The 15009-nt window shown below is 38.5% G+C and overlaps 1 protein-coding gene across 50 annotated transcripts in view; it reads left to right on the forward strand.

Moving 5' to 3' along the window:
- Positions 1-12704, forward strand: part of CCDC158 (coiled-coil domain containing 158) — a 76509-nt gene extending 63805 nt beyond the window's left edge. For 29 of the 50 annotated variants that reach the window (XM_081584791.1, XM_081584759.1, XM_081584914.1 and 26 more), the window contains 4 exons: positions 2467-2534; positions 7813-7971; positions 10172-10279; positions 12497-12704. In XM_081584791.1, the coding sequence (XP_081440917.1) occupies positions 2467-2534; positions 7813-7971; positions 10172-10279; positions 12497-12573 (412 nt within the window). In that variant the 3' untranslated portion in view covers positions 12574-12704. The remainder of the gene's footprint in view (positions 1-2466; positions 2535-7812; positions 7972-10171; positions 10280-12496) is intronic. The other 21 variants (XM_081584691.1, XM_081584840.1, XM_081584717.1 and 18 more) reach the window with 1 other exon arrangement.
- The last annotated feature ends 2305 nt before the right edge of the window (positions 12705-15009 follow it).

Raw genomic sequence — 15009 nt, forward strand, 5'->3', positions numbered from 1 at the left:
TCATTTGAATATCGTTCACTGCCTGTGATGTGCTGAGTTCTGTGCTAGGCCCACGGGATGTAACAGCAGGTGAGACACATGTGGGCCCTGTCCTCTAGTTGCTTATAGTTATAGGGTCTATTTATTGACTGACTGCCAGGAAAAACTTTTATCTTTCTATTTTTCCTGCTTATGAAAAAATAGAGGTATCAGAGTCCTCTTCATATCATAGAATATGAAAATGAATTCTAGTGTTTAAGTTCCAGTTAGGCAAAGAAAGGCCTATTCATTACTGTATCTTTAGCACCAAGCATTTTGCCTGCTTTTCAGTAAATATTTGTTTCGTAAATGAATTAAGGCAGATACTTTTTTACTGTCCCTACTGTTTGATCAGTATTCAGTGAACTTGAATCTTTATAAATACAGCTTTCTCTTAGCCTAAAAGAAACAAGTTTTGATTGTCTTCTAACCTGGGTGTGTAACATTACACTCACTATTCCTGTTAATAATATCTGCAGCCATCTATTATATGGGTGTTTTTGACTTATCTCATTTAGTCTGTCTAATCAAATCTATGATAAAGGCATTATTAGCCCCATATATAGGTTAGAAATGAAGACTCAGCTTTCCCAGCAATTTACCAAGGTCATACAGCTTGTAAATAAAGGAACCAGAATTGAACTCAGTTCTAGCCTGCTTCTAAGCTCAGGCTTATAACCACTCCTGTGTTCTGCTTTTGGGTACCTGGACAATCAGGATGTTGGCAAGGTTACACTCCTTTTAAAAGCCCTTGGGATTAATGCATTCCCTTCCCTTTCTCTTTTAGAGCTTCTGGGCGTCTAGCGCTTCATTCTTTGCACTTGTTGCCTTGTGGCTCCTTCCTCCGTCTTCACAGCCTCTGGCATGGTATCCTCAAGTGTTCTGCTGGGATGGTCACATCACCTTCCCTCTTCCGTGTGAAATCTCCCCCTGCCTTCCTCCTGGAAAGAGACTTGTGATGCCATTTAGATAACGTAGGTGTATCTCCACATACTCCAGGACAGTCTCTCCATCTTAAGACCCTTGATGTAATCACATCTGCAGAGTCTCTAGTGCCATGTAAGGTAACGTTCATAGGCTGTTGGTATTTGAACAGATATATTTGACAGTCATTATTCATCCCCCCACACTGCTTTTAAAGCCATTTTACCACTCTCATGTACCTTTGTGGTAGCCTCTACAGTGTTCAGTGTGGATGTCTTAAATCTCTAGTCTCTTGTGAGTTCCAATCACTTCTGTGCATCAGTTTCAAATTGCTCTGCCTGAAGCACACCTCAGACTATGTTCCTAGCCCCAAACCTTCAAAGGCTCCCTATTGCCTACTGCAGAAAGAACAGACTCCTTAACCTGATAATGAAGACTACACAACACAGCCATGACCTTTTTTCCCAAGGCTTTTCTCCCAATATTCTCAAACTTCTTGGTTTCAGAACAGACTCCTTGCCCTGATAATGAAGACTACACAACACAGCCTTGACCTTTTCTAAGGCTGTCCTCCTAATATTCTTAAACTTTTTGGTCTCAGGACCCCTTTGCACTCACAAATATCGCTGAGGATTCCAAAGAGCTTTTGTTTACATAGGTCATTTCTATTTTTAGTATTTGAAAATAAAATTAAATTTTAATCTTTAAAAAATTAAAACATTTTGATACTTTAAGATAGGCAAAGTAAATATATTACATGTTACTATAATAAAATAGTTTATTATGAAAAATAACTTTTCAAACAAAAAAATCATTAAGAAGACATCATTTTACAGTTAATGCATGGCTTAATAAAAGGTAGCTGTATTCTCATACCTGTCTGCATTTTTCTGGTATGATATCAGATATCATGGAGCCTCTGGGAAACTCCACTGTATACTTATAAGAGACTAAGAGTTAAAAAGAAAATAACATCTTAGTATTCTAATAAAATTAGTGTTGACCTCACAAAACCCCTTTTCAAGGGCACCACTTTGAGAACTGCTGTCATAATATTTTCAGACACCATCATATTTTCCAGCCCACAAAGAACTATGTGGTTTAGTTCAACTTACTGATTTAAATAGGTCTGATAGTTTTGTAAAGTGACACTGATTATTGCTAAGAGAGGTTATTTTTTTTCTTGGTTTTTAAATTTTAAATGAGTCATTAAGAGTGCATCTCTTAGAATCCATGAGAGAAATACTGGGTTTTATAGCTATTATTACAAAAAAGAATTTTACAGCCAAGATTATATGTTATTACATTTTCATTCTGCAGAATGTTCATGGGCACTGAATACATAAGGATGACGTAACTCAGGTTCTCCCTCATAGGGTGCTTTAGGACTTCTGCGGTTTAGGGTCATGGCTGCCAACTTGGGTTTACATCACTTTTGCCTTCACCAGCTTGTTCTTGTTGATAAATCTTAGCCCTGAGTTTGGAAATTGAATGTTTTTTGCATGACCATTCTTATGTTTCCAGAGAGCCAGTCACGTTACACGTAGGAGAATTGGAAGATCCACCTGGTTGCTTTGTATTCCCATCTGCAGGTGAGTTTTTAATGAAAGCAGAGAAATGGGGCCTGCTTAAACCCTACAGTGGCTTCCCTTTCACTCACTGCTAGTCCCCTCATTTTTCATACTATGTAACTTACTAATTCTGTTGTTGATTGGGTGTCACCTCCTGCTAGACAGATCTGCACAAGGACAGATGTCTTTAGTGGTTGGGATATACCCCAGTACCCAGAATCTTCCCGGGACATAGCAGGCCCTCAGTAAATAATTGCTGAATGGGTGAAAAGGAAAAAGATATGAGACAGATGGTTCTCCATACACTTTCCAAAGACACAATGTGCTCTATAAAACAAGAAGATAAAGAAAGAAATTGAAAGATAGCAGAATCTGTTGAAAAACAAAATGGCACAACTCAAACTAGAAATGGAAAAAAATAAAAATTAGGATAGGCAGGGCTGAAATCATAATCAGGGACATGACAGACCCCTAGAGAAAATTGCAGAAGAGGAATTTTTAAAACTAAGAAATGTGAAAGATAATGGTAGAGAATAGGTTGCATTTGGAAGGCGAAGGCAAACCAGCAGACACATAATCAACCCTCCTATGGAAGAAAACAAAATAAATGGGAAAGAACAAAACTGAAAATGATGGTTATTCAGCTAAAGTTTACTATACATCTGGACAGTAATGTAAGTAGGGAAAATCGAGGTGTGAGGTGAAATAGAAGGAAAGTTTCCAGGTTTTCTTGTCTTTTGTAGAAGAATGTAAATGTATATCTAACATCAAAGCAATATTCTCAAATAAATTCTACTTATTAATTTTAAAATTTTTAACTTGTGAGAAATCTTTATGAACTAATATTTTGAGGAAAAAACATTTATTTGAAGTTGAACAGTTTCCTTAGGTTTTACTTCAGTTGTATGTTTATACTTTTGTTTTACTGTTTACCCAACATATATCCTTGCTTTATTAGATTAATACAAGTGAATGCTTTTACCTTTTTTCATAAATTGTGAGTACCTTAGAACATGTTAACTCCATTTACTTTCCTTCCATCTTACATAGAATCGTTGTCACATATTTTAATTATAAAGGTAAAATACCATGGGGGGGGTCATTTCCATTGTGTTGTGCCATTAAAATTCGTTTAGATGCACACACATATTCACACTTTATCTTGTACCTGCTGTCATTTTACTTATGCCTTTAATGTTTCCTTTAACACATTTTCCCAGTTTCTGTTTGTCTAAACTTATCTTTATTTTATCCCCACTTTTGAGGAGTATTTTTGCTAAGTATAGAATTCTAGGTTAACATTTTTCCTTCACTTTGAGAGTTTTCCATTGTTTTCTGGCTTCCAGTATCTCCACTAAGAAGTCAGCTCTAAATTTAATTATTCCTCATTTCAGTGTAGCCTGTCATTTTGCCTTCCTGGAAGCTTTAAGATTGTTTTTTGTCTTTGGGTTTGGGTTTGTTTTATTTTCTGGCAGTTTTTACTGATACACCTAGGTATGATTTTCTTTATATAAGAACTTGTTTGCAGTTTGGAGTAAATGCTGTTGAATCTGTGGTAGTCTGTGCCTCCATCATCCAGACCTTGCAGGTCTATGCCTGTGTCTGTATCTGCATTTTTTTTTCCTCTTGGTTTTCTGCCATGTCATTTTGACTCCTCGTGGTGGTGTTGTTCAGTCACTAATTTGTGTTTGACTCTTTGAAACCTCATGGACTGCAGCACACCAGGCTTGCCTGTCCTTCACCATCTACCAGACTTTGCTGAAATTCATGTTAATAGAGTCAATGATGCTATCCAACCATCTTAGCCTCTGCTGCCCCCTTCTCCTCCTGCCCTCAACATTCCCAGCATCAGGGTCTTTCCCAATGAGTCAGCTCTTTGAATCAGGTGGCCAAAGTATTGGAGCTTCGACTTCAGCATCAGTCCTTCCAATGAATGTTCAGAGTTGATTTCCTTTGGGATTGACTGGTTTGATCTCCTTGCTGTTCAAGGGACTCTAAAGAGTCTTTCCCACACCACAATTTGAAAGCATCAATTCTTCAGTGCTCAGCTTTCTTTATAATCCAACTCTTAACATCCGTACATAACTACTGGGAAAAAACCATAGCTTTGACTATACAGACATTTGTCGGCAAAGTGATGTCTCTGCTTTTTAATATGCTGTCTAGGTTTATCATCGCTTTCCTTCCAAAGAGCAAATGTCTTTTAATTTCATGGCTGCAGTCACTATCTGCAGTGATTTTGGAGCCCAAGAAAACAAAATCTGTCACTGCTTCCACTTTTTCCCCTTCTATTTGCCAAGAAGTGCTGGGACTGAATGCCGTGATCTTGGTTTTCTGAATGTTGAATTTTAAGCCAACTTTTTCTCTCTCCTCTTTCACCCTCATCAGGAGGCTCTTTAGTTTCTCTTCCCTTTCTGCTACTAGAGTTGTATCATCTGCATAGCTGAGACTGTTGATATTTCTCCCAGAAATTTGATTCCAGTTTGTGCTTCATCCAGCATGGCATTTCATACGATGTACTCTGCATATAAGTTAAATAAGCACATTGACAACATACAGCTTGTCATAGTCCTTTCCTAATTTTAAACCAGTCAGTTGTTCCATGTCCAGTTCTAACTGTTGCTTCTTTACCTGCATACAGGTTTCTCAGGAGACAGGTAAGGTGTTCTGGTATTCCCATCTTTTTAAGAATTTTCTACGGTTTATTATGATCCACACAGTCAAAGGCTTTAGTGTAGTTAATGAAGCAGAAGTAAATGTTTTTATGGAATTCCCTTGCTTTCTCCGTGATTGAACAAATGTTGGCAATTTGATATCTGATTCTTCTGCCTTTTCTAAATCCAGCTTCTACATCAAGAGGTTCTCGGTTCACGTACTGCTGAAGCCTAGCTTGAAGGATTTTGAGCATAACCTTACTAGCATGCGAAATGAATGCAGTTGTATGGTACTTTGAATATTCTTTGACACTGCCCTTCTTTGGAATTGGAATGAAAAAACTGACCTTTTCCAGTCCTGTGGCCACTGCTGAGTTTTCCAAACTTGCTGACATATTGAGTGTAGCACTTTTACGGCATCATCTTTTAGGATTTGAAATAGCTCAGTTGGAATTCCATCACCTTCACTATCATTGTTTGCAGTGATGCTTCCTAAGGCCCACTTGACTTCACACTCCAGGATGTCTGGCTCTAGGTGAGTGACCACACCATCATGATTATTCAGGTTATTAGTACCTTTTTTGTATAGTTCTTCTGTGTATTCTTTCTACCTCTTCTTAATATCTTCTGCTTCTGTTAAGTTCTTACTGTTTCTGTCCTTTATTGTGCCCATCCTTGCATGAAATGTTCCCCTGATCTCTCCAATTTTCTTGAAGCGATCTCCGGTCTTTCCCATTCTATTATTTTCTTCTACTTCTTTGCATTGTTCACTGAGGAAGGCTTTCTTATCTCTCCTTGCTATTCTCTGGAATGCTGCATTCAGTTGGATACATCTTTCCCTTTCTCCCTTGCTTTTTGCTTCTCTTCTTTCCTCAGCTATTTGTAAAGCCTCCTCAGACAACCACTTTACCTTCTTGCATTTCTTTTTCTTGGGGATGATTTTTGTCACTGCCTCCTATACAATGTTTCAAACCCCTGTCCATAGTTTTTCAGGCACTCTGTCTACCAGATCTAATCCCTTGAGTCTATTCATCAAGTCCACTCTAAGGGACAAAATCATAAGGGATTTGATTTAGGTCATACCTGAATAGACTAGTGGTTGTCCCTATTTTCTTCAATTTAAGCCTGAATTTTGCAATAAGGAGCTCATGATCTGAGTCACAGTCAGCTCCAGGTCTTGTTTTTGCTGACTATATAGAGCTTCTCCATCTTTGTCTGCAAAGAATATAATCAATCTGATTTTGGTGTTGACCATCTGGTGATGTCCATGTGTAGAGTCTTCTCTTGTGTTGTTGGAAGAAGGTGTTTACTATGACCAGTGCGTTCTCTTGTCAAAACTCTGTTAGCCTTTGCCCTGCTTCATTTTGTACTCCAAGGCCAAATTTGCCTGTTATTCCAGGTATCTCTTGACATCCCACTTTTGCATTCTAATCTCCTATGATGAAAAGGACATCTTTTTTTGGTGTTAGTTCTGGAAGGTCTTGTAAGTCTTCATAGAACTGGTCAACTTCAGCTTCTTCGACATCAGTGGTTGGGGTATAGACTTGGATTACTGTGATGTTGAATGGTTTGCCTTGGAGACGAACCAAGATCATTCCATTATTTTTAAGATTACACCGAAGTACTGCATTTCGGACTCTTTTGTTGACTATGAGGGCTATTTCATTTCTCCTAAGGGATTGTTGCCCACAGTAGTAGATATAATAGTGATCTGAATTAAATTTGCCCATCCCAGTCCATTTTAGTTCACTGATTCCTAAAATGTCGATGTTCACTCTTGCCATCTCCTGCTCCACTGTGTCCAATTTACCTTGATTCATGGACCTAACACTCCAGGTTCCTATGATATATTGTTCTCTACAGCATCAGACTTCACTTTCATCACCAGACACATTTCCAGCTGAGCATCATTTCCACTTTGTCCCAGCCACTTCATTCTTTCTGGAGCTATTAGTAATTGCCCTCTTCTCTTTCCGAATAGTGTATCGGACACCTTCCAACCTGAGGGGTTCATCTTCCGGTGTCTTATCTTTTTGTCTTTTCATACTGTTCATGGGGTTCTCATGGCAAGAATACTGGAGTGGTTTGCCATTTCCTCCTCCAGTGGACCACGTTTGTCAGAACTCTTCACTATGACCCATCCGTCTTGGGTGGCCTGCACATCTTGGCTCATAGCTTCACTGAGTTAGGCAAACCCCTTTGCTACAACAAGGCTGTGATCCATGAAGGGGTTGTCCTCATATGCTTGGTTATTTTTCTTGTATGACAAACATATATGAACATACACGAAAAACTGTTTCAGACTTAGAAAATGCTTTCAGACTTAGAATAAGATTGCCTTCTTCCAGAGAAAATTCATGCTTGCCTCTGGTACTCTACCATACCAGCAATCTCAGATCAATTTAATCCAGTCAGGAATTAAGATGATTTGAAGATAGACCTCAGGACCCACAAGGGCAGGCTCAGTTCCTTATTCCTAGGATGTACCCCAATTCAGTTCCACTTCAAAGTTTTGAGTTTTACCAGAACACACCCCACCCACATCATTGGAAACATTTTCTCATGAGAGTTTGATTTTTTGAGAGGTGTAGCATACTATTTTTAAGTAATTCTGTCTTTTTACTTTTGTTCTTATAAAACTTTAGGAAGTCCATCTGTGAAAAATTCAGCTTCCCGTTCATTCCATTCTTCTCCTAAGAAGTCTCCAGTTCACTCACTCCTAACTAGTTCAGTTGAGGATTCCATAGGTTCCTCACCACAATATAGATCTACTAAACCTGTTCATTCACCTGATTCTGTTAAAGGTAAGAATGACCTGATGAGATTAATTGTTTTCCTACTCTGGTGATTTAAAAGTTCTTTTCCATAATTGGATTTAATAAAGTTTCACATGGTGTTCTTACAGGTACACTCCAATCGATGCTGTGTGGTGGGTGTGTGTTTAAGTGGATCTTATTTATTTATTCATTTGTCTTCATTAAATAGAATAATTATTAATGCACACACACACCATAGTAAATAAACATAGATATTACAGATAAATATTATCTCTTTCTCTGACATGGATAATGATCTTTTTCTCTATTTTGTTATAAGATTTTGGATCTTCTTGTAAATGCTGAGAATGAATGACTTTTATTATTTACATTCTTTAAACTTATGTCTCTTTTCTGTCTCTGTAAGTGCAAGTATCTGTCATACAAACTTAGCAAAATGTCCTCATTTTTAAAATTTTGAGTTCATTTATTATTAATAAAGACAGGTGAAAAAAATGATTTGCTTTAGAATAAGCCTGAAAAAATAAAAGTGAACATTAAATATATATAAATGCTGAATTGAGCTTGAAATGTTTTTCATCACGTATGACATCAGTGCTCTCTGGTATCATTCTCTTTGATAAGAGATAAATGAGTCAAGTTGTTGGTTGCATCATTGTTAAGTCAGTGCCTGGTCTTTTGAAATTCTATGCCTAACATATTTTTAGATCCTAAAAAAAAAATCAGGACCTAATCATAGCTTTTAGTGTATTTTCTTTTTTATCATCTTTTTCTGCATCTGGGTCCTCCTTCATCTCTTATACTTCTAAGTTCTTTAAATTTTTTAAAAATTTGCTGTGCTGTGCTGTGCTTAGTTGCTCAGTCTTGTCCGACTCTGCAACCCCATAGACCCCAGCCTGGAGAAGGGCATGGCAACCCACTCCAGCATTCTTGCCTGGAGAATCCCATGGACAGAGGAGCCTGGCGGGCTACAGTCCATCATGGGGTCCCAAAGAGTCGGACAGGACTGAGCGATTAAGCACAGCACAGACTGTAGCTAGCCAGACTCCTCTGTCCATGGAATTCTCCAAGCAAGGATACTGGAGTGAGTTGCCATGCCCTCCTCCAGGGGATCGTCCCAACCCAGAGATCGAACCCAGGTCTCATGCATTATAGGCGGATTCTTTACCATCTGAGCCGCCAGGGAAGCCCAATTACTTCATGATGACAGCAGTGATTATTGCAGGAGTAGAACAGTGCTGCTGGTCACCTCATTATTAATTTGTGGCTACATAATGGAAGATCCCCTGAAGAAGGGAATGGCTACCCACTCCAGTGTTCTGGCCTAGAGAATTCCATGGACTGTATAGTCCATGGGGTCGCAAAGAGACGGACACAACTGAGCAACTTTCACTTTCACTTTCACTAGCATAGCATTTTCTTTTTTGTTCCCTGTTGTCAGATATTTGTCAAACATGTTTTACATTATTTATGTTAAAAATGTCTCAATGAGAAATTACTTTTTATTCTCTTGAACAAAAATAATTCCTAGATGATTGCTTTTAAAATCATCTTTAAAAAGTAAAAGGGTGTTTTCTTGATAGGAAAATGAGGTATCAAAATATATTTTCAAGATTATACAGCAAGTCAGAGACTAAGCTCGAAATTAAAATCTTGTAATTGACAGCCAGTATTTTTTGGAGGTTGACAAAGCATAGCGTACTTATTTGAGAATAGTTCATAGGCTTCTAGCATCTCCTCAGTTGCTGCTGCCACATTTATTCTAGGTTCCTTGTGACCGTGCCAGCATCCATACTGCCCTCACAATATAATACTGTCCTCATTCAGGTGACAGCAACTGAAATGGGCACTTGGCTTCACACATTCAAAAATGTTTCCAGCGCCAGTATTAAATCTCACTCTTCCAAACACTAAGTTACTGGAACTACACAGGTTTGGAATGAAAAGCTGTCATTTAAAATGTAGGGCGTATCATTAAACTTGAAGTGTTCTTCCCACTCATCCCACTTAATGCTATGTGGTTACAAACTAGTAAATCAGATCGGTTTGAAACAAAATCATATAAGCTAGTATTGCAATATTTGGATACAACACTTCTTTATTTTAAAATAGTGGTTTAAAGCTTCCATTATTTTAAAGGTTAGGTTGTTTAACCCATAACTGGAAGACTTCTAAAATGAAATATCGAACAGACTTTTAATATCACATCTAAGCAATTTTCTAATAGCTTCACAGTCTCAGCCAATAGAAACAACCGGAAAGACATGCAGGAAGCTCCAAACAAGACTGGAAAGCTTGCAAACTCTGGTAGAAGATTTACAGGTGAAGAACCAAGGTACGGTGCATGTTTTTGGAGAGATCATCCTCGCTCAAAAGAATACTCAGCCTTCCTTTCAGGTTAAGCCTCTTATCTGTAGATCCACTGAAAAGGATACACAACAGGCAATTCAGAAACCTCAGTCAGAACATGAGAGTCTTCACCACAGCTAATGCCTGGATTAACAGTGTGACCTTGGGCAGGTCGCTTTAGCCCTCCTCTCTTCTTTCATCTAATAGGGATGATAATACTGCTGAGCAGCCCTCGGCAGGACACATGTTCTGAGTGGCCGAGTTCACATGACACTTTCCCATCACTGTCTCTCTTGTCCTTTCAGGTCTGTAGGTGAACATGTGTATGACAGCAGCCAGCAGAAAGTGGCAGTTAATAGCCAGAAAACAAAACAATAGAATTTAACCTTATAGAAGATTTAAATTACCATGGGCAGACTGTGCCACCCAGTGAATCACTAAACAAAAAGATAAACTATGTCTAAACATGGACTTCCGTATGTCTACATAAACTAGACTATTTGAACAAGAAATTGTTGTATTCTGCAGATGATAGACAACTTTTGGGACATGAATTCTAAGTGGATGTTCCCATGAATTCAGGAGGCTATCATGTTTTATGATTTCCTGACATAAATCCATGAATCCAGGAGACTTTGTCAGAGAGAAATTAATTTTGGAGTATACATGTTATTCTTATTTCATTTTTCCATCTCCAGAAAATAATACAATCTTGCCAGATGGAAGATAATAACTTTCAAAAAATAAATCATTTAAAAATAAATTTAGCCTTATCATTAATAATAGTTGTTATTAGCATTTACTGAGCAATTATCAGCTGTGTGCCAGGCCCTGTATGCAGTGTCTTGCTTGTGAGCTTTGCAACACTGGGAGGTGCGTGCTAATATCTTGTCATTTGGTAATGAGGAAGCTGAAGATCACAGTCAGTCAATAAATTCTAAGTCACACAATGAGTAGTGGAGCTGGGAATTGATCTCTGCAATTTCTGACTCCAAAATCCACATTTTTAATGTACTAAAAGCTAAATTGTTACTAAAGAAAATCAACAAATTCTTTTTGATAACTCCAGATGTCTGTGTTTATAAACATAAAGAAAAACATTTGATTTTAAATTTATCATAATTTTTTAGAGGAAGATTCATTATCTTATTGGCCCCATTTTTATTCACACTTTGACTTGTATTTCTGACTTTATCTGACCAACCCTGCCATGTAATAATCCAAATGGAAAACATGTCATACTTGTTAAAAGAAATTTTTTTTAATCTTTTTATTGGATGCATTGTCTGGATGAAATGTCTCTTGGAAATTATGAAGCAGGTATTTTGGAGAGAATGTGGGGAACATTTATCAAAATTTAAAGTACCTGTATTCTCTGACCCAGAAACTCCACTTCTAGAAATTTATTCAGCAAGAAAAGTTGCACATACAAAAGTTTATTTACAGAAATATTTCCTATAGCATTGTTTATAAACAAAAATAAGGAAGCAACTTTAAAAAGCTTATTTATTAACATGTTGATACATCTACACAATGTAATACTGTGCTGTCATAACAAAACATGAGCTGAACTGGAAAGATATTGACATTTTAAGTGAATGAAAGCAAGCTGCAGAATGATTTACACCTCACTTCCATTTTTGTGAAGAAGAAAACTCTGTGTGTATGTGTGTGTGTGTGTGTGTGTACCTGTGAAGATACTCACTGAAATGTTTATAGTGATGACCTAGGGAGAAGGAGATTCAATACACTGGGGGAATAAAAACAAAGAATGATTTTTATCTCTCTATGTACCCTTCTGAGGTGTTCAAATTAGTTACAATTAGTATGTATTACTTCTGTAACAATAATTATCATGTTATTTAATTATTTATTTGGCCACACAGTGCTGCTTCCCTGACCAGGAATTGAACCCACACCCTTGGCAGTGAAAGCGCAGTGTCCTAACCACTGGACCATCAGGGAATTCCCTATCATGTTCATTGGAAACAACTAAAAGAACAAAGATTTACCCTCAGCTCTGTTTCATAATTAAAGTCTTTTTAAAAAATATGCTACTTTGCAGTTTTTAAGAACTTTTTGAGCTCAGCATGTATCTATTCTATGGTAGCAAGCTGACCTTTTAAGAAATACATAATAGAAGTATGAGTTTAAAGCCTGAGTATATGTTGCTTTTCTAACCTTGTTTTATCAACATTTTCAGCAATGTCTTCAATGATCAGAAATCAAGAAAAGAGAATACAGAAAGTGAAAGACCAGGAAAAAATGTTACTAAAATGATACATTGCTTGCCTATTCTTTACAGAGAGATGATGCCCAATTAATTGTGGTGTTACTTATAATTAATTCCCTGTGTACTTTTTTCTTTTTATGTGAAAATTTAATAAAAGATATCCTATCCTGTCCTGTAAGCTCTATTTTGAAATAAACTATTCTTGAATGCTCACTTAGTAAAACTTAAAGCAGTACTAGCTAGATGTGAATGTACCTTACAGGTTATCATTTCATGCTAATACCAGTGTGTTGGAATAATTGCGTTTTTTTTTTTTTTTTAATTATTACCTTTACAGGTGCTGAGGCAATAGTCTTTTTTTTTTTTTCAGCTTAAAAATTTCTTTTTACATGAAAGTAAAAGACGGGGTATAATGCCCAGACAGAAGGACAAACTCCAAGGTCTTGACCGGCTTCCTTCTGTGACCCTGAACTCGGCATTCTGTCAGTATCAGTGACTGTTATCACAGAACAGAACACTGGGGCCTATAATCAAAACTTTTGGAGAAGTTTCTCTTTTTGCATATTAATAACTAGAAGGAAAGAGAAAAAAGGCTCGCTATTCTTCAGCCAGTGGGTAACTTCTGTAGATCAAATAGATTCAGTCTGCCCTAAGTAGTGTTTCATAAATGAGTGGGGTTTGTATGTGAAATATTTTCCAACACCAATACCCAGTTCTCTGTGGACACCAACTGGGTGTCTATGAGTTAATTCAATTCTGACACTAACTCCCTGGAGTTAGTGTCCAATTCTACAGACTTAAGAGCCCAGTCCCTCAAGACTAGGGCTTCCCAGGTGGCCCAGCAATAAAGAATCTGCCTGCCAATGCAGGAAATGTGAGTTCGATCCCTGGGTCAGGAAGATCCCCTGGAGAAAGAAATGGCAACCCACTCCAGTATTCTTGCCTGCGAAATCCCATGAACAGAGGACCCTGGTGGGCTACAGTCCATGGGGTTGCAAAAGAGTTGAACACAGCAACTAACCAACAACAACCCACAAGACTGCCCCCACTTTATCACAAGTCCTGGGCCACCTGTAGTTTTTGACTGGCTATAAACTGGGGAGTTCCCACGTCGCCCTCTAAAGTTTCAATAATTTGTAGAACTGATCACAGAAGTCAGGAAAGTGCTTTACTTAACTATTATGGTTTATTATAAAGGATGTAACCCAGGAACAGGCAAAAGACAGGTGCACAGAGCAAGGCACGGGTGGGGGTGTGGCACCTCCATGCCCTCTCAGGGCTCCCAGCCCCTTGATGTATCCTCCCACCCAGAAGCTCATTAAGTGCCATCATTCAAGAGTGTCTCCAGAGCTTCATCTCCAGCCCCCTCCCCAGCCTGGAGATTGGTGTGTGGGGCTGGAAGTGGCAAGTCTGTGATCACACTTGGTCTTTCTGGTGGCCAGCCCTGACCTGAGGCTGTCTAGGGGCCCCACCTAAGTGACCTCACTAGCAGAAACTCAGGCATGGTCTAAGGGGCCTCATAATGAATAACAGAAGACACTACCATCTCTCAGGAAATTGTCAGGAACAAAGACCAAATGTATTTATTATACTACAGGATGGGAACCAAATGAAAGAAGACCAGAACAGATACAAAAATGTTTGAATTATGTCAGAGACAACAGAAACAATTCACAGCAGCCAGCCTGTCCAAAAAGAAAAAAAAAGCCCGTGTTCCCTTCCCCAGTACAGACGTCCCTGAGAAACTGCAGCCCTGCTAATGGCTCTGTTCTCAGCAACAATCGCCCCCCCCCCCCATCTACATATAGCCACCTGACCGGGTCTCACTAATGACACTAGGACACAGCCGTATGTGGCACCTTCTGGCCCCACGTTTTAGTGGAGTCTTTTATTTCCCTTTCCACGGACTGGTTACAGAGGAGAGGGTGGTCCTAGGGGACAGAGGAGCCACAGGACAGAGGCCTGGGGGACAATCTGCAGGGAAAGCGGCCCTCCAGCCAGGAGCGCCCACTGCTGTTTAGTGAGCGGGGAGTAAGCGCTGTGACAGCAGGTGACGCTCAGCCCAACAAGGGCAGGTGCCAAGCTGAGTAGGACATAAGTCTCCCACGGCCCTCCCTCTCCTCCCTCTAAGCACATCTGATTTTAAATGAGTGTCAAAAGTGTAAAATTTAGTGTTTATATGTATCTCTTAAGTCAACTGGCTTTACTGAAAGATTTTTACTTCATCAGATAATGATAAAATAGCTAGTGACAGAACTCTCAACAGGTTTTTACTATAAATTGTTCTACCTTTAACTTTACCTAACAGAAACAACTTGGGTATTCTGTGTAGTAAAAGTCAGTGTCTTCAGAAGACCTGACTGGAAGGAATATAAAATTCCATTATGAAGTTTGTAAAAAAAAAAAAAAAATATATATATATATGTGTGTGTGTGTGAATTAAAGCAAAAGCATTCTGAGCCAAAAAAAAGTTACCGAAGCAC

Source organism: Giraffa tippelskirchi, chromosome 1 (assembly GCF_054371585.1).
Source record: "Giraffa tippelskirchi isolate mGirTip1 chromosome 1, T2T-mGirTip1v1.2.pri, whole genome shotgun sequence".
Lineage (NCBI taxonomy): Eukaryota > Metazoa > Chordata > Mammalia > Artiodactyla > Giraffidae > Giraffa > Giraffa tippelskirchi.